Here is a 27,620-nt window from a genome sequence, read left to right as displayed (position 1 = left end):
GCATCGCTAGTGCATGGTGTGGGGGCCCCCAACCAGAAATAATATTTGATCTCTTGTGTGGTAGCAACGCTCTCTAAGAAATGATATCTCTGATATTAAATACAGCCTGGGAGTGGACAGAACTGAGCCTAGGTTTCCCATCCCCTGCATGAGCAGTCAAACCATTAATCTATATAATGACAGAGCTGCATAATAACAGCAATGTCCCCGTATGGTTAGAAAATAATACGATCAAAGAGCTCTGAAAACCCTCATCTAAAAGGCAATCATAAAGTCTCCTGCAAGAATGGAAAGTTTTTTTCTTAACACTGTGTTATTTTCTGCAGCAAACAACTAATGATACAAGAAAGGAGGAAAAAATATACAACAAACATAAAAAAGATAAAATTCTTCCAACCCTCCCTAAAATCTTTTCATGAACTATACTTCCTGCTTTTCATTGATTACTGCTTTATACCTTTCAAGTTGAAAGCTACTAAGTAGCAATATTTCTTCCTCATTTCCACCATCGTTTCTGAAAGTAAGCTTAAGAATTGTTTTCCACATAGTTTGAAGCAGCTCCCTTTCCCTGAGTTTAACCAATCAACAGCTAAATATCGCTGAAAGAAAGCTCCTAATCTGATTATTTACCTTGAAAAAGGTCATAACCCATTCCTTTAAAAGCGCCCCACAGCAAGCCTGACAGTAATCATATATAGAAAGGCAAACCAACTAGAAAATAAATAAATAAAAGATCCATTTCTACAACATGTGCTTTAATCCAATTTCCATGAATTTAAATAAGAAATAAATGAAACAGACTGGGGAAAAAAAAAAAGTGTAGATGAATTTAAATGCTTGAAACAGTGAAGTTGTACTGAGCAATTCTGACCTGTGTTAGCTTTAGAATGAAACATACTGTTATCAGTAGAAGGATTTCAAAGCACATCTCTGGTCATCTCTGGTCACAATAATCTGTTTAATAGAAAAGTCTTATCCTTTGCTTTTTAAAGATAGTAATTTTACTATCCAATGTCCTCAAATAGATTTTTTCTAGAACTTTTACATAATCTCCGTTTTACTTAGAAGCCTGAACATCCTTTCTCAAATTTACTAATTTTTTGTTCAATTTTCTCTGCACCAGCAGTGTGAAAAATTACCTTTTTTACACACCAGCGTGTGCATGTGTGCACACAATAATTTACAGAGGTGCACGTGCAAACACATCTATATGTCAATGTGTAGTGTTAACTGAACCACATATAGAAATGATGCCCAAGTTTCCAGATGGGCAAGTTGCTAGTCACCAACTTCCAAATTTTAGGCAGGATTTTCAGCAAGCTAAGCCCAAGGTAGAGGATCTGGAATGATTACGACTTCCTGATTATTTTATTTTTAATTCATAGTTCAGAAATCCATCAAAATGACAAAATACTGAAGGGTAAAATGCATTTTTTTTCTTGAGTGTGTTAAAACCTTACAAAATTAGTATTTCTTCTGCCATATAAACATACTAGTAAGGTATGGAATTTATCCTTCGTGAAGGAAAAAGGTAAATAAATCTGTATAAGGTAGCAGCGAAAGTTGACCACCAGAGATAATGCTTTTATGTCTGCTCAGACTTTTCAGAGAAAATACTCAGAGAATTCACTGGGAAGCAGTTAAAGGGAAGTAAAATATACATCAACCATCCAGCTCACTGGTATCTAGAATATTACCATTTCACTTTGATATTGATGACATCAGTAAATAATGGATCCAGCTGGACCAAAAGCATTAAATACTTTTGTGTTAAAAACTCACTTATCTGAAAAATTATTTCTCCTCGGAATTGTCTTTGCTACAATTTAATAGGAGCATGATACTGGTATCAGTAGAAATTCTACATGGTTTTTCACTAATTTAGCTTTACTCTTTCACCTAGTGTTGCAACATGTTTCTTTCTGCAGATTTTTGTCTACTGTGTCCTAATATGAGCTTGTCTTTCAGGATGAATCTGTTTCAAAACAGGGTATAAAAATGCTGACATAATTTATTATTTCAATACCCTTTTCATGCTAAATGTTAGTGTTGGCAACTTTTTTATCTTTCAGAGAAGTGTGGAGCCATATTTGCTTTTCAACAGTGCATGAAACAGCTTCTCCAAAGCTCATTGTGCTATAACAATTGTGCCCATGGTACTTTCCTCAAGAAAAGAGTTCATATAGAAAACCCAAAGTGGGATAATTAGAAATTGGCACATTTACACAAAATTTGTTCCTAATTCTCCCATATGCCTCTTGTAATGTGCTGTGTCCCATGTCTTTGAAGACACAGTGTGATAATGGCTCATATTTCATCTCTACATTTTTTATCAGCTTCTGAAGACTTTGAACTGATAATGCTAAAGAATTAGCCAGAGAACGCATATGTTGTGTGCAGTCCCTTTTGTGGAAAAAAAAAAATCTACTTACCCCCAGTCCCCCACAAGGCAACAAGGAAAAGAGTTTTTGAGACACGTTTCCTATATATTAAAGAAAAAAAGAAACAGTAAGTATTGTTTATCAAAAAAGATATTTAAGTACTGGAACAGTACTTCCTTATTCTTTACAGTAATTCAGATTACAGTATTATTATCACTATAAAAGTGCCAGATAATAATTCAAAAAATAATCATAATACTTAGAAATCAAATCAGCCATGGGACTTTTAAGGTGCTCTTATGCAACAGTGAAAAATCTTAACACAGGTAAGTGGTAATTTCAAAGGAATAGAATGACCAAAATTCCACAGAAAATCACTCTGAACTAGGGTGACTAATCATCCTGATATCTGTAGCTGATAAGCAGCTTGACTAAGCTACTGATGTCAGTCTCTTTTCCAGCTACAGGACTGTAGCACCTCCATCCAGCCTACATGACTGATGGGATGAAATATGCTTGAGAAGTACCTGTTTCTTTTCACTGACAACAGAGGGAACTACATTAAGTTTACATAAAACTGATAACTAATTTCTTAGCTTCTTTGCTTCAAAACAGTTTCTCCTTTGAAAATTGCAACCTTAGTCTTTCTATCTATGTAAAAATGCTTTTTCTTCATTTACATTACATCAATGATTGGATGAATATTTTGAAAACATAACTTGGAATACTATTTTTTCAGTATTATTCAGTAAATACATTATACTAAAGGGAACAAAAACTTAATAGACTTAAGAATTTAATTTCTAGCTAATCTACTCTATACATTGGCTAATACGATAGGGTTTACCTTAATGTTTATACTCACATTTTATTAATTTTTTCTTTTTTTGGTACTGCTAAACTCACGGTTTGTCTCGATAATGACAGTATGAAAACTGGGTAAGGATCTCAGGACTCGATGCAGTTCCTATCCCAGTGTGTAATCTGATCCTAAGGCAGCTGTGGAAGAGAACATAAGCTTTTCCCCTGCCATATCACAGAACTGGCTTTGTAACTTTGCCATCTGGAGGAAACATTAGATAGTGAATCACTGGAGTTTCCTAGAGGAGTCATCCATTGATATGGAAGGGGTGAATGCTGCAGTTACTCATGTTTAGCAGGTGCCAATGAAATGCATAAAGACAACTATAAGCCATCATCTTTGAAGTATGAGAGACCAGACTGCAAGGTCTGGGATGAGGAAAGTGCTTTACACTTTGAGTAAAATCCAAGATGCATTTTTATCCGATGAGAGGCCTTTGATCAGTTTGCACAGTGTGCGAGAGAAGCCAAACAAAACCTCCTGTGGAGCTACCAGGGGAAATGCAGGTGCAGCAGCTATGCAGAGTATTCTCATACTGTGAGTCCTAATGGCCCCAGACATGCAAGGAAATGTTGGCTGCAGGAGACTGTCAGAGGTGCAAGTTGGAGTTTCCAGATCTTGCTAGGCAGATCCAGGGACCAATTTTTCACTTTTTACTATGGGGAAGATGAAAAAGTCACAAGCAGATAACTAAAAAAATTAGTGCTGTTAAAGCGACAGAAGACATTAATGGAAACATAAGATGTAATTTGAGATAAAAGAAGGAATTTTTAGATTACTGAATGACTAGACATTTTTTCTTAAATTCCATGGCAGAGATGGGACATAAGAGACAGCAGATGAATTCTCATTTATCTCCCTGCAGCCAGGCACATTGTGCATGGTGAACGCTATTAAAAACAATAAACATTAAGTAAAAACAGAGAAGCAGATGGTGAGGAAGGACACTGAAATCAATCAGAAGATAGTACTAAAACTGGGGAAAACAAGCACGGGAGCATTTTCAGCGTATCAAGAAGCTTGATGGAATGCTCACTTCTTATTGCATGATGGCTTAAAAAATAGTAGTTGCCAAACTCTGAAGAACAAGAAAAACATTGAGATTTAATGAAAAGAACAGTGGAGAAATGATGGACTAAGAGAAAGTGAAACCATTGCTTAGCTAGCCTCACAAAAAAAGGAAAGCTCACAACAGCCTGCCAGAAATGACAATCAATAGCAAAAAGCTACTCTAAAACAAATTGGAGTGAGAATTTCCCGTGATATTTGAAGTTAAGGTTCCAGAAGATATTGAGATATTTTAGTGAGATAGAAGATAAGTCTAAATCGTCAAAATTTTTTGACTTTGTGCTATGGCAAAGTTTGTAGTCACCAGCACTTTAAATTCAGTACAATTGTGTACTGATAGAACTAGAAATGTTCCAAGACTTGTATTCTAGAATATCAATGCACAAAGGCATAGAAGCTAGTTTGTCAAATTAGGTGCTGAGGAGCCCGTCACTGACTGAGGTCAGGTCCCTACAGAAGTCAAGGAAGTTGATTGGGAGATTGATGACTGAGGCCTTAGAGTCTGATAAACTGAGGAAAAATGATGAGTAAAAGCTCACTTTCAAAAGAAAAAGAAAAAAAAACTTCAGAGAAGGCAGATGCACTCCTCCAATGAGGAACATGAAACACAAACCTTTTCTGGAGCATAAGTAGTGAGCAAATGGTGCTTCTGTCTTTTTGTATGGGTAGAGGAGTGAAGAAAGGGAGGTTAGGTCCTACTTTTCATTAAGATGCAAAGCCATCATTTGATGGAGCTATTTCTGTAGAAAAAATTATACACTTTCATTGAAATAGAAATCTTTTCTGAGACAATGTTGTTATTTATGATATCTTTATAAGAAACATTTTCTTTAGATATTTTCCCTACATGTATATTGAATTTCTGTAATATACAAAGGTGTTAATTTTAATGTCAGAATTGGTTAGGTTCAATTTCAACTGAAATGGGGACACCAAAATCAGGACTGCATTTTGGAAAAAAATGTAAGAAAGAGACAATTAGGTTCCTTTGTCCAAGAGTCTGGAAGCCCAAATGATTCGAGCTTCCAGCCAGAAAACAGGCACATGAAAAAGCATGTGGGAAGGGTGTTTTATTGACTTTTGTCTTGGTAAAAGGCCATGTGAGATGCAACAAGAAAATATCCTAGAAACAGAGAGAGAAAAGGGCAGTGAGCCAAGGATACAGTCAGAATATGTTCTAAGAGTGTGATCTTGATATAAACTTAGACAGTAAATGTCTTGGACTAAGGGTCCAATAAAAAAGGCAAAACATGTCCAGTAAGAAACTGTGGGCCAAGAAATTATTTTCTGAGATTGGATAAACAAAGCTTTCTACATTCTGAGTAGATCAGCAGACATTCAGTCAGGTCCATTCCTTCTTAACCTTGTACCTGCAACTGCACACTGCATCCCAGAGGCTGCTCAACCACTGAGATCCAAAACTGGAATAATATTTTGTATCAATGTATACAATATTAAATAGTGTAAAAGAGAAATTAAAAGTAATTAAAGCCAACAAAATCATTGAAATGGAATGCTTGACTGTATCAAAAAGGAACAATTTAACAATGTTGATGAAATCAAATAAAAATGTTTCTAATTTAATCAGAAATTTAATTTAATTGGAATTGCAGGAATTTAGAACTTTTTCTTGGAAGCGCTTTTTTTTTAAAGAGGATTTCCTACTTAGAAATTCAAGCTCCTGAGAATCTATTATACTGTAAATATTTTTCAGTTTTGATGTTGCCTTGGCTAAGAAAATGTATAAACCTATATAACATTATGATCTTAGGACTTCCTGGAGCAAGAGTCTGCCTTACAGAAGAAACAGCATAAGTTTCCAAAGCAAAATAACTGCTTTGTATTACTAGAATTGTGGCAGCAACTTCTTTTGATGGTTAATGTTATTTTTGTTTGGGTTAGATTTGATTACATTTAGGAAAAGCTTCACATCTTAGAAGAAGTGTTATAAAAATAACTGAGAATTAGAGTGTTGCATCCAGTGTGCTGGGACATAAAGAGCAGGATTTCACTCATGGATTTTCATGCACTAGGTTTTTGTGTGTTTCTAACAAGTAGACTTGCTTCATGTTACATCATCCATGCAGAGCTCATTTTAACCCTACTTGTGTATTGTAAAAGACATAAGCTGAGCATCAGCTGCGCATGAAGCTATTTTACATGGAAAAACCTGTCAGTTTTCTGCTTTTCTGTACAAACATAGGTGCATTTAATATGTTAATGTATTTTCCCCCGTGTTGTTCAGAAAGATAGCATATCCTGCATAATGAGAAGGCATTAAAATAAAGTTCACTTATTAGCAAAGCTTAGGCATAGTATCTGCAGACAGGGTGGCTGAAATAGTTGAAATGAAGCAAATGAGAACAGCAAACAAACAATTCTGACAAGCAAGTGTATCTTAAATTCCTAATTTCAAATCAAAGAATACAAGGAGGTAGAAAACCAGCTGTGTTCAAATTTGCCACTGACCTCCAATGGAGAACAAGTTACAGTAAAAGGTTAGCACTGATGATTTTTGAAGCAAATGAGGAGAAACTCGTATCACTGCCTTCCAGCCGGTGTATTTTGCTAATCTATATTTGGCTTCCATTGTAACATTCTCCTTGCACATAGCAATGCATTTGGAAAAAGTGAATTTTTGTCACACTGCTTGCCAAGTGTTTTAAACTGACACCAGCTATGACTAATGACAGTGCTGGAATGTGCTGTTCTCAGTAGAATAGAGAGGCCTGTACAGACCTAGGAGTTTCCTGGGGTCCAGCTTCTGTCTGTTCAGTGGGCTGGTGCCATACAGCAGTGAATGATGTTCAGAGTGAACCAGCTGTATTTCCTCCAGACTGGCTTTTCGACCTCGAATTCGCTGAAAGAAAACAGCAGAGGCCTACAATATTCCACTGACAATATTTAGGGAGAAAAAAAAAAAGTAAAGGTTCGAAATAACATTTAGTATGATTAATAATGGGTTGAAATTGCATCATGCAGGAATGTGACACTGATTTGTTTATTAAAATAATGCTATATGAAAAACAAATGCGTGTTTGCTTTATCACAAAATGCTTCACTTTAGCCTTAGGAGAGTTATCTTAATACAGGGTTTCACATAAAAGAAAAATAAAATATTCTGACTCTTTTCTACATAATACTTTGAGAGATACAAAAAAAAAAAGATAAAATATTTTTTAAGTAAGAAATCTGGTTAGAAAAAAAAAAAACCTGATTTAGAGAGCAAAATATTATTCACACCTGTAAGCTGCAGATGTGTTTGGAATGAGGATTAATGTGTTTTGCACCATTACTAGTACTTGTGATTTATGCTGCTAGGAGGAACATGATCACCGTGAGGAGAGACAGGGAGAAAAAGAAAATTAAACTTTAAATGCTTTAGTAACACATTTGTGTATGTTTCTAAATTTTTAATGTGTGATCAATACCAATATACACACATTTGTGATCACATGTGATTAATATTTTTGCTGCTACACATGATGACTCACTTGCTTTCTTACATTTTTGTAAGTGAAGTTTGTCTTTTTGACTGGGTCTCCAGCCTATATTTGCCCCGAAACAAGATGTAAAAATCTGAGACATCTTTCTACAAATCAGTTTAGGAAGGAAGAAAAATAGGAAAGAAAAGATAAAACTAATACTTTCTTATTTGGCATATGTATTCCTTGTGTGTATTTGGAGTTACAGCATATCATAAAAATATTTATTTATCTTCTTGTGCTAGAGCTGCACAGCCTTTGAAGATACAGCAACATGAATCTGATTTTTTTTCAGGATTGGGCATAATAAACATCACTGTCAACAAAGTTCTGGACCCAAGATCATCTTTCCTGTTGATATTGGATAAAGTAAAGAGAATACATCTTGATTTTTTTGCAGACCTGGTCCTTATCAACACTGAAGGCCAACTCTCTCAGAGCTTAGACTGGGTCTGTCTGACTCTCAAGGTCTACAGATACACAGGTAGAGCACTTATCTAAATAGACTACCCTATTTTCAACTAGATTGATTTGCCTGTTGCAGAAATTCATTTAGTTCTAGTTTTCTTGGAGGTTAAATTCTTATTGTATCCACCACCTTGTCATACACATTGGAAACCACCAATCTCTGCACTAGGAGAGGAAAGCGATATTATGACTATTAAAGAGAATGTGCACTACAGAAAAGAGGAGATGCCTGGGGGATGGGGGGTCAGAAGATCCATACACAATTTATATTGAGTTAAGCAGTGGGATTTTTTTCTGACTAATCAGGAGAAATATCCTTTGAGTTAGAGCTAGATGACTGTGGAACAAGCTCCCCCTCAGGGAAATGGTGGAAGCCCTATTTCTCTCAGTGTTTAAAACTTGACTAGACACAGCAGTGGAAAGAATCATTTTAGGGAATGATCCAAGAACTAAATGACTTAATAAACCCTTTTTCATCTCTAATTTCTTCAAGCCTCTCCCAGTCTCACATGAGAATTTGTAGCAGTGCACTCACATCCTTTTAACACACAGTTGCACAATCAAATTCAGCACATTATGTTACTTCATGGAGTCAGTAAACTCTGTAATGGTTCTTCTGGGTCAGATTAAATATTTTTCTTCACAAGTGAGGTGACTGGTAACATTTATTCCTTCATCCATTCTCATTAAGGTGCATGTTTCTAACAAGCTGCTTTCAAATGTATATACCCAATTCTCCACAGCAAATCTGGGAAGGGAGTCTGGCTTTTAAGACAGATAAAAAAATGTGTAAGAAAAGTAAAGAGGAATTTTATGAAGGTCATGCCAAAGAACCTTGAGCAAAATACTTACTCACATATTTTCTACAAGGTATACAAAAACTCTCAGACATGTTTAAGACAGTTAATTGTCTGGGGTTTTTTTAAGTGTTGTTAAATGGAATGCCATATCCCTTTAACTATAACAAACCACACAGCCAATTATTTTTACTATGGGTGCTCTGCAATATCTGGTCTGGAAGTGGTCTCCCAAAATGTTTTGCCAACAACATACCTTCTACCCAGTATCACCAGTCAAATTCTCTAGGGTGCAAACAGGTTATGCAGAAGCCAGTTAGGTGCAGCAGTCAAGCAGCTCTGAGAAGGAAACCCCATTCCAGGCAGATGCCCACAGTGAGGTCCTTGGAGGGCAGCCACCAGCTGGGCTGGCAGAGCCCAGAGTGCTCTTTCTCCATGGCTGCTCCAGCTCTAGCATCAGCAAGGACATTTACACTGTAGGTGGCAGGAGGAAAGGGTAAACAGTGAACGTGTCTGTGCTGTTTCTGCATTCCCTGCTCCTCATTTTGTGCTCCTTTCACCCCCTCTTTGCAGTATCTCTGCATATCAACCTCAACTATCTGAGGCTCTGCACAGAGGAAAAAAGTGCATTAAAAATCACCTGTAATATGTTCTAAGAATAGTTCTCACACAATGATGTCAGGATTTAGCAAATCTATACAAGCTTTTAAGTCTGTTGCCAGAGTCTCTCATGTAACTTCAGTTATGCAAAGTGATCACTTTTGGCTCTCAACTAGCATGAGTTATCAGAAAACAGAACATATGCACTTTTGTAACTTTACGCCTACACTTTTAGCCACGTCTTTCTTTTTTATTTGGAAGTGTCTCTTAATTTTCTTAATTTTCATGGTAGTATCAAAATTATAAAATGTAGCAGGAAATTGGCATAAAGCCAACAAAAAAGGAGAAGTAGCATGGGAAAACAGATGAACAGTATTTGTTTCATTACAGAGAATTTGAACAATACATCCTCCCATCTACTACATCCTTAGTAGAAGGCAGGTTATCCTTTTCTAATGTGTATGGCAATTTGTGCGTTGGCTTTGTCCTCTGACATATATGGTTCCCTCATCAACAGAAACATTTATATATCTCAGGAGAGTGAAATACTTACACCTGAGTGCCTTGAAAAATCAGTCTAGAACTAGAAATCCATTGTCCTCACAACAGGAAGATGTTTTCACCTTTCACAGAAATTAAGGTCAAAGTCTGGTCTTCTTTTTAAAAGAGACCATTAAATTTTCACACAGACAGCCTCTATTAACTTGAAGATTTTATTTGAACTATCAGCAGAGTAAACTCATGCACAGACAGAGATTCAAAAGGACAAAGGTGATGCTGGCTGTTTCTCTCTGCTAAACTAACATGAATTGTTACAAAAATTTGGGTATTTTTCACTCAGGTCTCTTAGTGTAATGTACTGTACTTTTTGTATGAAATTCCCTTAGGCTATCAAGTTTGCAAACAAGGTCTCCAGATCTTTTCCTGCCTTCCTGAGATTTCTCATAGTTGTTAATTTTCCTCTTACTTTCAAAACTACTCACAGATAACATGTTCTGTGCCAGTCAGAATACTCACATTGCTTCCCACATCCACCATGTGGGAATTTCAGGCATTCCTCTGACACACATGCACCCACATAGAGATGCATTTATTCTCTTCATGTTTTGGTCATCTAGTGCCTAACACTCTGAAGATTTAGCTTGATTTAGAACATGTTAAACACTCCAAATATTGTTGCTCTTTAAAAAAGACTAACTTTTCCTGCATTATTTTAGCTTTAGTGGCAAATTGAGGTTCAAAGAGTGGAGTTTTTCAAATGTTTCTGTTTATGTGATCTGGCAGACTCAACTTTAAATTCTTTCCTTTCTCCCCTTCAGTTGATGAGATGTGGACAGCAGGAGGTGTAAGATGCCTCTCTAATCCAGAAAACTACTGAAATTTAGAACAAATTCTAGGCTGAAAAGTGTTGCTGGACACAGTCCCTACTGGAGGTAAAGGTGGGGCCACAAAGCAGGACCATGGCTACATTTTCTTTTCTTTTCTGAAAGTGTGCTGATCACTGTAGCCTAATGTCAGTCATGTGTGTATAAATTACAGCCCCAAAGGAGTTATTTGAATACTTCCTCTCCCTAAAAAAAGTGGAGACACCCCTACCAAAACATTATTCAGTCCTTTTATTGTCCCAAAGGTAGGGCCGCTAGGCATTGCTGTTTACCAAGGGAAAATTGTAAAAAAAAAAAACATAATGGAGGTTTTTATACCCATCTTTGCATCTTTTAGCTGCCCCTATCTGCATTTGATAACTCAGCCTTTAACAAACACCAAACAGGCATTTCAGCAAACATAGAAACTTAGAAACTAATGCAAAAATATTGTGTATCAATTTTGTTTTTCCAATACATACATACCAGGTCTATAAAAAAGTTCACTATGGATGTGTGTGAGGATGTCGATGTGTGTGAATTACTCCACTCTCCTGCCCTGAGCTCAGTCAGGGGCTGGTCCCTCAAATGTGGCTCTCTGTGACTGGCAATGGTCTAATGTATTTTTCCCTTGCCTTGAGGAATCCTATGGAGGAATTAATCTATCTGTTTGGAAGTAGGATATGATTTAAAAAATAATCTGAAAGCTAAAACTAATTTTTTGGTTTAGCTAAAGTCCTCCAAACTGTTGTTTGAATAATTCTAGAGCACAAGTATCTATGGCTAGAAAGACAAAATACAGTCTGGAAAAGCAAGTCCTCCTGGCTGTGTCTGCAGCAGTAAACTAAGCAGTGCCAGGAAACATTCCCAGGCAGAGCAACACAATCATCTGTACTATTAAATTGCTAAAGTGGTCCTTCATACTGTTTTGGCTGAGCAGCAGCTAGCACTCTTCCAAACAACTCCCAGACATGGTTTGGTCACTGGCATGGGCCAGGAAGCATTCCTGGTAGCATGAACATGGGCTTTCCATGCCAGTTGGCTGCAGGGGTAGAGAAGTCTCAGACACATTTTATTTTGTAGCAGATACACAGCTTGTGTACCCCATTCAAACCGTGTTATGATTTTGCCAAGTTGTATTTTAAAAATAATTTGGGGTCAGCATGAGTAACATGTGCAGGTATATACAAAGGCAATATATTAAGCTTAGATTAGTCAACCTAAATTAATCTATGAACTGCAGCAAGCATGGTGTTAGCCTTAGTCTGCATGACTTTCATCATCCTGTGCCAGGTTAGTTCTGAACACTCAGCCAGTCATCTCTCCATTGCCAAAGACCTGAGCTGTGTGAGAGGACTTAATCCACACTAAAGGATTTAGGAACCACATAAAGCTCTCTGCTATAGATAACAAGGGTCATAGAGATACAAGTTGTTAATTTTCATAAGGGTTTCTTGTTAGATCTTGAAAATAGGGAGGGCCCCCTAAACAAACCTGTGCCCAAGGATACATACAGTGCAAGGTAAAAAAACTGAGCTACCTCTGACTGAACTTTAGTTTTGGTCCTAAAACTCCTTATCAAACAAAGAGTGGGCCTGCAGCCCTCCTGTGGGACTGCTGTTTTAGTTAGAGAGAATAAAGTTCCCCAATAACTGCAGAGGATTTTCTAAGTGGCTGCTGCAGGGTGCAGTTGTTAACCTGCACTTTAGACTCGGTATATGAGGTAACGCATGGGGCAAAACCTGACCAGTGATCTCCCACCCCTGACAAAAGCTGTGGGAAATTATGCTGAGAAATTATATCAGGAAATGGTAGTGTCCATGAGGGGGCATTCAGAATTCAGCAGAAGTGACAGTGCAGTTGCCCATGATCCTTTCACTATGCACTTTTGGTGTGGTATGTTCCAGAAAGCACCTTGATTGTGGCTTTTTATATCTTGGATAATGCAATAACCACTCCTTTAGTGACACAAGGTGTCTATTCAGCTGAATGACTTTCTATACAAACAAAGCACCAATTAAGTGCATCACTGTAGCCTTTCTTATTTTGGAAAGTGAGCAGTTTTAAGCACTGGTTTGATGTCAGCACATGCTAGATAATTTAGTGAAACAAAGGATTCCATCACCAAATATAATTCTGTCTCTAGCTACATAAAAGGATCTACATAAACACCAGATCTATGCACCAGCTTCACACTGAGACTCCTTAATTTTATCATCAGGGTTTACATTTTGACAGCTCATTTCAAATTTCAGCCTCATTTCAAAGCACACAGTTGGGGTCAATAATAGCTGAATGCAGTTCAACATGAAGTGACTTTTTTACTCTCTCCCCCCTCACTTGATTATGCAAGACCTAATAAGCTGTGCTTCAGGTTTTGAAATTTTAGAATTGCAAGAGGAAACTTTAAATCTTCCAGGAAACTCTTACACTGCATGCATCTCAAACTAACACATACCACTTTTTCATTTTACACCTTTTTTTCTGCTGCAATTTCCCCCAAAAAATTGCATATTAAACCATGCTTCAATCAAATATAGTCAAAAAAGGTGTAAAATGAAAAAGTGGTATGTGTTAGTTTGAGATGCATGCAGTATAAGAGTTTCCTGGAAGATTTAAAGTTTCCTCTTGCAATTCTAAAATTTCAGAGCCACACAATTTACTTTTCAGCAACAGGTGTTTGTTAGTGAAGAAAGCAGCACATAGCAGCACACTGCATTTTACTTATTTTTCCTCTTTTGTCTTTTCTTTGTAATACAGAGTCCTTAATCAAGAAGGTAACCAGGCTTTATTTTATAAAGCACTGAGCTGCATGTTTAACTCAATCTTGAAGTATGTGATTCCCCAGTGAAACCACTCATGTGATAGGTGGCCTTAAGGGCCTTGCTGAAAGTCTTCTTGAACATCAAAAAAGTTATCTAAGCTAAAAAAAAAGAATTAGCCTGTTAGAGTGCTGCCATCTAGTTAGATGAGTGTATAAAACAAATCCATTTACAGTGCTTGCAATATCTCACTGACTAGGACACTGAGCTACCTACAGAAAATCTTTGGGGACAGTCACTAATAGCTATTCAAAGGGTTCCATTGAACCAGTTCTTTTGGGTTTGTAAAAATATGAGGATATAAACAAAAGCAATTAAACAGAACATGAGAGCCATGGCAATTTTAGGATCCTGCAGAACACTAGCAAATTTTTGCTGAACTTTGTTAACTTGTACTGCAGTGCAGTAAACACCTGCAATTGCCACAGGCTTCTGAAATTGACAGTGCTTCACAACTCACAGGAAGCAAGGACTGGTAAGAAAAAGCTACTTTTAACTAACCCAAATCGTATATGATCCTTACAGACCATATTTTCTTGAATCAGGTTTAATATGCAATTTTTTGAGGGAAATTGCAGCAGAAAAAAATTACAAATTTGCTATTGCCTATAAGATTGTTCTTGAATGTCTTGGGGCTTCACATGGGATCTGTTGTATACCAGGTAAAGGATCATGCTATGAAAACAGACTTTAAAGTCTGAAAAAAGACAAGATGCAATATGCTTACAGAGTGATACAAACTAAATTTTAAAAAGTATTCTATGCTACAGAAGTAAAATCCTTAGTTGCTTGTAAAAGTTAAGAATCATGCTGTTGGGAGGACTGCACTTTTTGACTACTGCTTGTCTACATTCCTTTATAAAGGTGAGGAATAATCATGTCTGGGTTTTATATTCTGATGCATGTGGAGGCATACACTGTGTAAATTCTTTATTTTCTGATTGGGAAGTGTGTTTTCCTGTAATGCATTATTTTTATATTATCAGTTACGACCAAATAATTCCTAAAACAAATTACTCTCTTATTACAGAAGTAAGACAGGTTTAGGAGTTAATGAATTTGCTATTTACTTTAGCAAGTCAGGTATCTGGTCTTAATTTTTAATTACCTCGCACTTGTTTAGCAACCCAGTTTCTTGCAGCCTTGACCAGATGCTTTGGATTCTTCCAGCGTGTTCAGGGTGATTGGCATAGTTCCCACACATGCACTGGTGCTTCAGCATCAGACTGTCATACACAACACCTTCAGCACAAAGACAGCACAAAATCAGAAACAAATGAAACAAATGCAAGTTATACTGTTACCTGTCATGCATGCTTTAGCAAAACTGGATTTTATTTGACAATTGCAGCAAGACGAAAATCCCGCTGAATCATTTAGGTTGGAAAAGACCTCCAAGATCGCTGGGTCTAATCTTTGGCCTTTCTCCACCTTGTCAACTAGACCAGACCACTGAGTGCCATGAACAGTTGTTTCTTCAAGATCTCCCGGGATGGTGACTCCACCACATCCCTGGGAAGACCATTCCCGTGCCTGACAGCCCTTCCTAGGAAGAAATTCTTCCTGGTGTCCTCCCTGAACCTGAACCACCCCTGACACAGCCTGAGGCCATGCCCCCATGTCCTGTTGCTGTTTGTCTGGGAGAAGAGACCAATCTCCACCTGGCCAGAGCCTCCTTTCAGACAGCTGCAGAGAGCAGTAAGGTCTCCCCTGAGCCTCCTTTTCTCCAGGTTAAACACCCACAGCTCACTCAGGTGCTCCTTACAGGAGTCACCTTCTAGACCCTTCGCCAGCTTTTTTGCCCTTCTCTGGATCTAAATTTCTTTTTCCTTTGTGGGACTCTGAACTTTGATTTATGAGGTGAATCTTGTGACACCAATAAAGCAAAGATTATTTCTCAAGAAATTATATTAATAAATGCAATTAACTATAAAGAAGAAGGGTAATTGGGTGATGTCTTTTGAAAGATTTTATGGCTAGAAAAAAAGTCTCCCTACTGAATCACTTGTTTTCTCTTTCTCTAGTGGTTAAAGTTAATTAAAGCTGTTAACCCATATACAAAAAGAAAATGTTATGCATAGAAGTGTAAACAATATAATTTAGAAAAACCTTTAAAAATAAATTACAAAATGGCAATGGTACTCTGCAGTTTTACTGCTTAACTAATGCTATATTAATTCCAGATCTCAAAGCATATCAAATGAATGTTTCAGAGAGTCAAAACAGTGGTGGCCAGAGTCCTTTTTCATTAAAAAAGAAAAGTTCTACCCACTACTCAATTAGGATCAAATCCTGTTGTTTGACTGCAAGTGCAAGGTACCTTTTGAATTTTCTATGGTCATTTACTCAAGAACAGAACAGCTCTATACAAAAAAAAAAAAAAAACTATCAATATCACATTGCTCTGTAACTGTGTATTGGGAGCAAAAGAGAAATTTTAGTGAGTAGGCTCAAGCTAAATTCAATTTTCAAGGCTTTCAAACCAAGTCTGAAACACTGAAAAATGATTTTCTGTATTTACTTGTTCTTTGCATTTCTCCTAGACATGTCTGGAACAAAAATTATTTTCCTTACCGTATGTGGACCATTTTCATTTGGGAAATACTTGGCTTTTTCTTTCCCTTACAGTTGAAAGAGACTAAATTAACTATTTCTCCAAACTGCAATACTTGGCATTCAAAACATCTTATGTGCCACCATTATTGGGGATGCCAACACAATTCTGGGAAAATTGTATTCGCCTGCAACTGAATACAAAATTAAAGTCCAGATTCAACAAAATTCTCAACACCACCTTTATTTAAGAAAGTTCTCTAATGGGTATTGAACATCAATAAAGTCTTAAAAAGCTTTTCTGAATGAGAGCCTGTGTACATCGTGGGTGATTCAAAGTTAAGTTTCTGAGATAATTCAGTTAGAAGCCAGCCAGAAGTTATGCTGCTCTAGAAATATTTATGCTGCCATATTTCTTAGCTCATGCACTTCGGAACTGATCCTTTGGGATCTTGGTATTTAAGCCAAAATGAGAATACACTTATGTTAAGGGTAAGAAGAACACAAATATAAAACCTAACTGCAGTATGACCGAGTTTATGCAAAATTATTACCTAGCAAAAATAATCGTTCATTAGCAATACATTTTTTAATTTACTTTCTTGTTCTGTTTTCTTTTAAAGAAAGAAAAAAACAGTGAAAACCTGGAGCTAATAAGCTAATGCAGCTTAAAATATCTGCTGGCATTGTCAAAGCAGTTAATAATTTCCTTTCTCTGCAGTTCCTCACTGCTCTATCATCAGGTCTTGTAAGTTACTTGGAAGTATGCACACAAAAAAATGCATGCTCACATGCCTCACTTTTTTTTTTCTTGGCACTCACAGTTTTAATTCCTGCAGGCTGTTGGCTACTCAGCTTGTCCAGTTTGGCAGTGGCCATTATACCAACAGATAAGAAAATGTTTCCTCCCATCCCCCTGACCCACAGGGAAGCTGTTTATGTGCTGACTGTACAGGCATCAGGACTTTCAGAAGCTTTCAGGTAGGACAGGCTGTTATATCAAATGGATTTGAATAGAAATGCTTGTTAAACATTAAGAAAAATTAGCTGAAAGTTGAAAGTTACTTCTGCCTGCCATTCTTTCAATTAATTTTTTATTCTTCTTACTTGAATAGTCCAAATAGCAAGTAATAGAAATTATATTAATAAATAAAAACATATTATTATGTTTTTGTTATACAGAGTTGGGTGTAATAATGACACTTCTTTATTTCCTGTATCAGCGTTGCAACCAATTTCGAAATGAAACACTGAAAGTGTGTCTTCAGGATGCCTCCTCTGGTTGACATAAACTTATTTTCTTAGCACTTTTTCAGAAATAAAATATAACTAGAACTCTAATTTTATTGTATGTGAGTTATTTTTTCTGAATCAAAAATCAGTTTAATGAAATGAGGCCAGTATTGCATGGCAGAAGCATCTGCTCCAAACTTTTTAATACCAAGATATTCACAATGAATATCTTTGTATTTAAGTATTAAATTTGTTTCTAGGAGGATTAATTGACTTAAGAAAAGACTGAAATATATGTTTTCATTTATTTCAAGCATTTAAATTGATTTAGGATGTGCAAGTGATTCAGATGTGTGGCTGCTGGTCATACAGCACATGTGCTTGGTACAATACCAGAATGCAGCAGTAGAGCTTACTGCTAAAAATAGCCTCTAGGATTTCCCTAACAGGATTCAGCCAATAATCTCCCCACCCCCACATTAAAAAAAAAAAAAGAAAAAAAAAGAAAGAAGAAGAGAGGGAGACAACTGTTTTCAATTGCAGACTGCTGTGAAATATTAATAAAAGATGGTTATTCTGTCTCTCCAGAGCAAATACCTACAGCCAGATTCTGCTCTCAGATTCCTTGTGTAAATCTGAGCAGCTCCACTGAGACTGGTGGATTTATTCTGGATTTACACCAATATTACTGAGGTCAGAATGTGGCCCTGAAGACAGACGGGAATGGTGCCACCATTGAACCATATAATGATAGGGGACACAGGACAAAAGAAACTGAATTTGCTTAAAGTCAGTAAAAAACCCAAGATTTTCCTGCTGGGGACTCCCTAACACACATCCATTTCCAAAATGCTTTATTTGGGTCAGTTTCTTTTAATAATATTTTAAACAGAGGGAAGAACAAGAGACCTAAAAATCATTGGCTAACAGCATGCTTTGAAGAAGATTAATTGCCCTGGAGAATAACAGTACCAATAAGAAAATCCAAGGGAAGAATATCTAATAAATTATTCCAACAAAAAATCTGAACTAAATATTGTCAAGTATTCTGTAAACTGCCTAAATGAAAATTAAGTGGACTTTTTTTCCACCTTTAACTCATTATCTTGTGAATATACTGTGTATATATTGCTTAATTCTCACAAAAATCTCTGTTCTGATTCCCTTCAGATATTTGGCCAGAAGTATTTTTCTCATGACTCACAAAAATACGGGCTCAGTTTGATGCCCCTGTAATAATCTACTACAACTGTTTTCCTCCTAACTTTTTTTCCTCCAAGAATATATTGCCTTTAAATAGGAAAAATAACCCCAAAAGTAAATAACAACTCAAGGCAGGGACATGTTATTAGATTAATTTCTAGAGTCTGAATTTGCCTTTGCTTTATGGTGGACCAGAATTTTCTCTGTTTGCACACACGCATTCCTTCCTTCCATGCTTTACAAATGGTAGTGTTGCAACTGCTGTGGACAATGGCTGGTTCCATCTCGTGCTCTCTTAAGGGAGAAAATCATAGAACCGTAGGATAGCTCAGGTGGGCAGGGACCTCCAGAGGTTTGAAGCCCAACTCTGCTTAGAACACGTCAGCACTGTGATCAGACCACATACCTCAGGACTTTCATCCTAAAGGATTTTCTAAAAGCCAAATAAGAATAAATAAATCTGGGTCTGAGTTTCTTTCTTTCAAGTGGTCAATGAATAAATGCTAGGGCACCATCCAGATCCAGGAAATAGTATGAACAGATAAAGTCATTCTATACCATAACATACCATATGTTAATAATACACACAAATTGTTTTGTTGGGTTGCTTTTTTTTTCTCACAGAAACTTGTATTAGAACTGTTAGTGTTGCAGTTTCTGTTCATTGTCACTCCAAAGGTATCAGTCTCATAAAAATAGCTTTATTTTTGATGTACTCAAATGCTGGAATGATAAAGGTTACATGTGCAGGTCTGTAAGCCTAGACACATGTCAGGGAAAGAGATTTCTTTAAGCAGAAAGGAAAGGCTTTACTGCAGAGCTGTGTGCTCTGGTCCATCAGCCAGGGGGTACTGGCTATTAGCATAGATACAGCTGCCAGTACCTAGAGGATATAAAAGTACTGAGGGTACAGAGCAGAGATGGAGAAAAAGAAGTATAAAGTTGTAGGGCTGATGAAAATATGAGCATTTAATTTTTTTTCGGTAATCGATAGAGATTATTACCTTGGATGACAATGAAGGGAAGAAAAAAGATTCAGTAAAACAAGAATGAGGGATTCAAGAAAAAGATGTTTCATATTTTGAAAAAAGGAATTTAGTGGACTGACAATCTCAGTTGTAATAAGCTGGCCTTCCTTCCTTCCTTCCTTCCTTCCTTCCTTCCTTCCTTCCTTCCTTCCTTCCTTCCTTCCTTCCTTCCTTCCTTCCTTCCTTCCTTCCTTCCTCCCTCCCTCCCTCCCTCCCTCCCTCCCTCCCTCCCTGTCTCCTTCCCTGTCTCCTTCCCTCCCTCTCTTCCTCTCTTTTTCTCTCTCTCTTTCCACTGGTGTTCACGTAGCAATTACTATAAGGGTAAATTTTGACTCTGCCTAATCTGTCTGCATTTCCACCCTTTATGCCAGGGATGTCCCGTTCCCATCACCGTCTCCATTCAGTGTTGTTGTACACAGTTTCATTCCTTCTCTTATTTTTCCATCTCAACTTCACACTTTCTTTCTTGATTAGTTCCACTAATGCCACAAGTCCACAGATCTATGTAACCCCCTTGACCCTACTCCCCTCACTGGGAATTATAAAAGATGTCAGTAAACCTTAGCAATCAGGCTGAAGCAGCAGCTTTTTGAAAGGGACTGCAGGTTTTGGGGTTTTCTTTTTTTTTTGAAATGGCAGATTTTTGAAAGGGACAGTGAAGCCTACACACAGTGAGCTCACTTTTGGTGTGCTCTGCAAATCTTAGAATGAGTTTACAATGTTTTGGGGACTCTGTGAATACGACTAGAAATACAGTGGTCTGGTTTAGGAATCCTGTCTATACTTGGCTATTCTTTGTGGAGAAACTCATGGAAAGTGAATTAGTATGTTTGTTCCTGTACAACCCAAATGTTTGTTACCCAACAGTAATAATACATTTTTGCTTGTGCCAAGGTCACATTCTGATTGGAAAGATGGGAGCACGCTGTCTCACAGTTACATACAGTGCCCACTAAGGACTCCATTCTTAATAAACTCATGGTCATAGCCTGAAAAAATGCAAACTTTCAGGGCATGGGGAATTCTGCCAGCTGAAGGAAATAAACTTCTGGCATAAACCTTCATAAACAGTAACTGCAAGTATTTCTTTCCCCCTCTTTTGTTTTTCTTTGTGCACAAAGTAAATCTTAGCTTCTGACCGTGCTTTAATGTGATACTGACATTCAGGCTTTTAAAAAGGTGGACTCTCATGCAAGGTTAGATTACCCACAATAAGAAATGAGGTTTCTGTGGTCATTTTCCTTCCTTTGACTGAAGATTTTTGAGGTTCTAATCACTTTTCTTTGGACAGCACATGCTTCCTGACTGACTGGAATGCCCAGGACATAAGGATAAAACCTGCCTCTGTGGACTCTGCACAACTGCTGAATGACACAGAAGTTGTAACCATCAGCACTTAGTCATGCCTACAGCTTTGCTCTTTCTGTAGAGAAAGAGACCTTGAAGCAAAGACTGATTTGTCAGATGAAGACATTGAGAATTACATCACAGTTTTCCTCCTTACTGGTGGTCTTTCTTCAAATTATTGGTGGTCTCTTTACAAAACAGGCAACGAGAACACAAAGAATAGAACCAGAGAATAGAGAAATGAAAGAAACAGCTATAAATGACTTAAAGGTACCAAAAATGCACCTGTTTCTGTTTTGCTAGAGCTAGTCAATGATAATAATTTATGACTGTGTGAATATTAACCCTGTGATTTATCAGCTGCACTGGTTGAGTTGGTGCCAGTATAGCATCATAAAACAGAGGAGCAATAGGGCTAAAACTGAGCGCATTGCTGCAGGAGGCATTTGAGGTATTTAAGTCTGTTGATCCCACATGAACAAATGCATTTTCCCTGCCTATTAAAATCAGTCTTTAGGGAACCCTACCAGTTGTGTAGACATGCTGGCTGGGTTGGTCCATGTTTGGGTGAGGTAATGTGGAGTCAGTGGGGGAAGATGGGGTCCTGGAAAGTGGTCGATGTTTATCTGATCCTGCCATGCCAACTGTAGCCATCTGAGCCTGGTAGATTTGCAACTGGTGGACATGCTGATGTGCCAGGAACTCCTGTTTCCAAGAAAACAGCACAGTAGAAAGAAATGTGAGATGGGATCAAGTAAAACACTGAGGGAAACATGTCAACAAATTAAGTTCATTAGGTCAGGGCTGTAATAAACAGTGGGGACCCCCACCCCCCAATCTGTACCTAAGGCTCTCTCAATAAATCCATTCAACAGATGTTTTCACACTGACAGTGTGGGCTACTGACTTTGCTGGAGAGTAGGTGATGGCAGGCAACCTGTCAGTTCTCCCTGACAGGAAAAGCAGCTTCCCATGCAAAGGCTTATAAAATACAAAGTTTTTCTAATATATTGAATACATAATATGATGTTAGAACATGCGTTTTATGACTGTACACAAATAGAAGTTAAATTTTCCCACAGCACTGAAAGTGAAAAGTGATGTTCTTACTACTCAGTACCAAATGCACTGAGCAACTGAGAGTCGAGTTTCTGCAGTTAACTCAGTTCCCAGAACTCCCTGGAAAGTAGCAATGATTTGCATATAGGTTTTCACAAATTGTTTAGAAATTCAGGAATTGTTATGTGAGATCCCACTTAGGAACCTTTTTTTTTTTTTGTCATAACTGCTGCTGGCTGTAGGCAGAGGCAAACACTTCAAGGAAATAGGCAGGTGTGAAAAGAGTATAATGGAGTAGAAAAGAAGATTTTCTCTTCTGTTTTGTCAACAGATGGTCACTTTTGCTGACATGACAAAGGCTAAAACCCTGCAAAGCCAGTAGGAACCTGGCTCACTCCACGGAGTAGGATTGCTTCTCAAAGCCTTTCCTTTCTGTTTTTCTTTTTTCTGTGCATGCAGTCCCAGAACCTCAGCCAAAAGTGGATGCTAGAGAAATATTTTCAAACCACTTAATATGAATTCACTTGAAATTCACACTTATGACTTACAACTGCAGGCTCTGTTTATCCTCACCTGGGCTCAATATATATGAATGCAGGAATACATATCTATATATATATGTGTGTGTGTGTGTGTGTGTGTGTGGCTTTTTCTTTTCTGTTTTTTTTTAATAAACCCAGTAACAATTAGCATTGCTGTGTGTGGTTGTTTGGGACAGCAGCTCAGAGGCCTGGCTTGGTCAAGGAGAGATTTCTGGCTGCTCAGAGAGGTGAAGCTGAGTTCAGGCTGTGTGGGAAGGCAGGTGGGAGTACCCCAGCCCATCACACACTGCAAAATAAATTGGCAGCTCATAGGATGTGAGAATGTCTACCCTGCATGTTATAAAAGAGGCCTTTATGCAAACAAGTGCTCATCAATAATAGCTGAAATGAGAATAAATGCTTTAAAAGGCAGCCCCAAAACCCACATTAATATCTAGGGTCACTACTTCAGTGAAATGACATAAGGTCATGGGAGAGGTAAATCAGCTGGGACCCTGTCATAAGTGACTAAATGAAGAAAAAATAAGAGTAAGTAAAAAGAGGTTTTACAAAAATTGTCTTGGTTTAGAGTCATTGAACCATTTCCCTTCCTTTAAAAATACAGTCCCCAACTTTTCATTCTGTTTTTTAAATGTTCAATGACAGGATAGTGTTACATATTCCAGGAAATATCTTGAGCTATCTGAAGAGGTCTGTGTATCCATCTCTGAACATAATAAAACTTAACATTCAGGATTTTTTTTCCTGAAATCTCTTTTTGCTTAGTTTTGGTAAGAATTTTGATTGTGATAAATTTTCAGAGGAGATTTTTGTTGTTGTTGTTCTCATAGGCATACATATCTTTTACAACCTTTTCTGAGAGTGTGTGTGATTGGAGACGAGTGAAGAATGCACGGACACAATATTGTGTGGAATATTCTCCCTTTGGAGAACAGAAGTAGATACATTCCTTTGCGAGAATTTAGCATTCACTTTCCTCAAGGCTGGCTTAGTGGACAATAAAGTAGGCACAGGAGGTATTTTGCTATTGATTACCCCCTGCATCCTAGATCAAATGATGGCAGCAGCACTGTCTGTCTGATGCTCATGGATTCACAATCTCCTGCCTACTCTTCTAAACTCCCTGCTGAGGAGTTTGGAAGGAGCCAAACTCCTGCCTGCAGGAGCCATTCATGGCACAGAATGTTGCTGCCAGACAGGAAATCCGTGGAAATCTGCTCTCCTCACCTTGTATGTTGTCTTCATTGCATTCATTAAATGGATGCTGTCTCTGTAGTTCTTTGAGCAAGGGATTTTCTGATGTATCTTTCAATGTTCATACATGTTAATGATTCATTAATTGAGTTCACTTTTCTGATAATAATTAGAGTACAGAAGACAAAAGGATTTATTCACTTTTGGAATGTTCTTCAAGCTAGTAAAGGTGCACCAGTGGATTGTGGTAGTCTTCACCAAACATTATTACTGAAACATATTTCTTAAAGAAGTCTTGGAAATTCAGCTGTCATTGAGGGCAGATGGATGCTGTCTCCATTTGGATTTCCTCAGGGCTGGATGACTCTGAGCTCTGAGGATTTAGAGCTGCCCTTCTTTTGCTTACAGACCTGAATTTCAGTTTTGCAATATCTGCACTTTTTTTTTTCAGTGAAGCTGCAAGTTTGCCATTCGGTTAATATCTAAAACACAATCCTTCCAGGTCTCTGATCTAAAAAAGTCAATTTAAGTGGGCTTTTTTTGGTTTGTTTGTGGGTTTTGGGTTTGTTTGTTGGTTTGGTTTGTTTGTTTTGATGTTATTGTTTTGGTTTATTTTTGCTGGGTTGTTTGTTTTCTGGGTTTGGGATTTTTTTACAGTATCTTGAAGAAGATGAAAAAAAAAGTTTAGAATATAACACAACACAGATAACTTTGTGAGATGCTCCTGACTTTGTTTCTAAAGTAATTTTGTGTTTGTGTCTGTGTAGTCAATAGAAACAATATTTTTTATGCAGATGAAAAAATTGAAATTTTTTTAAAATATGTATCAATCTGTGTGAACATCACCTAAACTAGACGTCTATTTCAGCACTTTGTTGGAGACCAAGAATACAGCCTATTCTTTCTCTCCTCCATTTACAGGTTAAAGTGGGTCCTATTTATGTCATTCTCTCCTCCTCAAATGAAACCAAGAACCTACTGTGTTTGACATATATTTTTCAACATAATCTGTTCAGGGAAGGAGAAGAAATTTTTGGAAGGTTCCATGGACATTGCATGACACCTGCTTTAATTTCTGAAGACACAGAAAATCTTTTAAAATTTCTTAAAAATAATTTGTCTCACAAGGCTTTTACCAAGGCTTACATCCTCTCATGGCATCCAGATCCTTTAACTGTAATATTAACAAACTGTAGACATCAGCAAAGTTTAGACTTCTTTAGATTTTAGTCAAAGTTTTAGGTTAACTTCCTGATTAGGTTTTATTTTACACACAACAGGCACTCATGAAATACATATATTTTTTCCAGCCACCTACATATTTATGCTGTAAGCATTTCTGATACTCTGAGTCACAGACAAGTGGATTAATGCAATGAGTAATGTGGATAATCAACACACTTATCTGGCTCCCCAAATGCCCACCTGGCCTCTGGAAGGGATTAAAGGAACACAATGAATTCATCTTCAGGTTTTATGTGTTGCAGCCCTGCAAACACATGTCTGTCTCTCCAGCAATATGACAAAAGCCGTATTTGCACATCTGCAGGGCGAGTGATTTGTGTGAATATATTTGGAGCATTTCTAAGGTAACCTGAGCCCTGTCTGCCCGGCATGGAGCCTGCTAGTTCCAGGTGCCTGAGATTAGTTTATTAGTAGAGGCAAGCAATTAGGGCCTCTGCTGGAGCTGGTGGAGGGCCATCCATCCCCTTCCACAGAAACAAGCTCAAGCTCTCAGTAATTATTTTGAGAAGGAATTTTAGAATCAGTATCTAAAAAGAAGATGAGCCTTTTGGGAGCATGGGAGGTAAATATTTGTTGTTTTCCTAGTATTACTGTAAAGTTTGTTTAGCAGGGCTTTGGATTAATTTGGGTTAGTGTGAATATTCCTTTCATGTAGAAGTGTAATTTGCACATTTTAGAGTTAAATGTTTTGTAAATTCTAATATTTTAATGAAGTCTGTTTACTTATTTCTACTGGTGTGAGACCTGATAAATCACAAGTACATTTTGTTGGATTATTAGATGGTCTGTGTTGGAGGATAAAGCATAGGTGAGCTATCTACATATTCACAGTACTTTGAACTGTTATGTTTTGTGCAGAGAAAAAAAAAAGATGTGGGATTCACACATAAAAGCTTTTTTTTGCCTCTTAGCAGTCTGGTTTTTTTTTAATTTACTGTGTTAATATTTAGTCACAGCTAAATAAATCCAAAGATTTGTATGTCTGTAGCATAATCCTGCATGTGTATGGGCATATTCACACCTCTCTTCAGGGTTTATGCTTTGGCTTTTTTTCATTGTGGTAGAGAACTTTTTTTCCTCTTAGGGAGAGAAAATTTTACATTTCTTAATAATATGATTGCTACTCTCATATATTTGTGGCCAGGTTTATATCCCTCTCTTGTTGTGCCTTTGGTGCATTCTCCTGAAGTATGAAGTGTGTGCTAATTTCTATAGACTTGTAAAAGTCTTGCCATGTTTTGTGTGTCCTGCCTTCCTCTCCCAAAAGACCTTAAGCACTACTAACCTTACAAAGCTTTTCCTCTCAAAGCATTTTTGGTGGTCTGTTTGCTAATTTCCACATGATTTTCAGAAAATTACCCAAAGGATGGGTAATTTCCTGATGGGGAAAGCTACATGCAAATGCTTCAGAAAATTTTGCCCTAGGTAAGGATGAAAACAAGACCTGCTGCCTTTCAGACCTTCCTCTCTCTCCTTCTTTTGAAGGATATTTCTGATGCCTGCTCTGATGCCTTGTCTCACCCCATGGCTCCTGTTGGAGTAGGACCTGTCCAGACCCCTGTGGCAACATGGGAACAGAGCAACCTCAAATCCTGCCACCTGTCTTCTCTACCACCCTCCTAGGCTTCCCACCTTCCCAGTGCAGCTGAATGCATCCAAAGGATGTCCCGGCCAGCCAGTGACTGCATCCAGCAAAAAGGCTTCTTCAGCTTGCAGCAAACAGAGCTCAGTTCTGCCTTAAGGTCCCTGTGAAGGCAGTCTTGGCCCAAACTAAGACAGCATCATCCAAAGTCTGACTGAATCAGAAATTCTGGTCACCCAGAAACTTCTCCTTCAACCCAGTAGGTAGTTAACAGTCCTTCAGAAATATCATACAATATATTAATAGGTTTGACCTTGGTTATCCTCAGAAGTAACAGAAAAAAAGCATAGAAAGCAATGAAAGCCTGTACAAAGGAGTTTTGTTCCGTGGGACAAAAAACTGTGGGTAAGTGGAATTTTTAGCAATTTTCACACAGGAGTTTTTTGAAGTGCTGTTTTGCCTACTGTCCTCAAACAGAACCATAACTAGTTGCCTTCAGAAACCAAGCAAAAATAGGTCCTGAGGTCTTCAAAAAAAAAAGTGTGTGAACAAATGTGAAAGTGTAGGAAAGGTGTCTCTCTGTCAATATATAAAACCTAAAATAGAAATCAGTCTGAGATATCCTTGCAAATGAATGTCTTGAGACATCTTTTTAACTTCTCTGTCACTTGGAGAAAACACATCACGAGATGTCCTACCAGTTTCTATTTTTGACAAAACCACATGTGTAGCCACAACTTCCATGGTCATCAAAAACCCCAGCATCACAATCTGAAATGTAGTCAAC

General features: G+C 37.6%; 1 protein-coding gene across 1 annotated transcript in view; it reads right to left on the bottom strand.

Annotated features, from left to right (window-relative positions):
* HDAC9 (histone deacetylase 9) overlaps window positions 1-27,620 on the bottom strand; it is a 455,676-nt gene that overhangs the window by 125,370 nt on the left and 302,686 nt on the right. The window contains exons 14-17 of the mRNA XM_059466708.1: window positions 21,739-21,916; window positions 14,956-15,089; window positions 7,051-7,171; window positions 2,433-2,482 (exon numbers count right to left, since the gene is read on the bottom strand). Of these exons, the coding sequence (XP_059322691.1) occupies window positions 2,433-2,482; window positions 7,051-7,171; window positions 14,956-15,089; window positions 21,739-21,916 (483 nt within the window). The remainder of the gene's footprint in view (window positions 1-2,432; window positions 2,483-7,050; window positions 7,172-14,955; window positions 15,090-21,738; window positions 21,917-27,620) is intronic.

The sequence above is a fragment of the Ammospiza nelsoni genome, chromosome 1, assembly GCF_027579445.1.
Source record: "Ammospiza nelsoni isolate bAmmNel1 chromosome 1, bAmmNel1.pri, whole genome shotgun sequence".
Classification (NCBI taxonomy): Eukaryota; Metazoa; Chordata; class Aves; order Passeriformes; family Passerellidae; genus Ammospiza; species Ammospiza nelsoni.
Note: the sequence above shows the minus strand (reverse complement) of the source record. Positions and strands in the feature narration are given on the sequence as shown.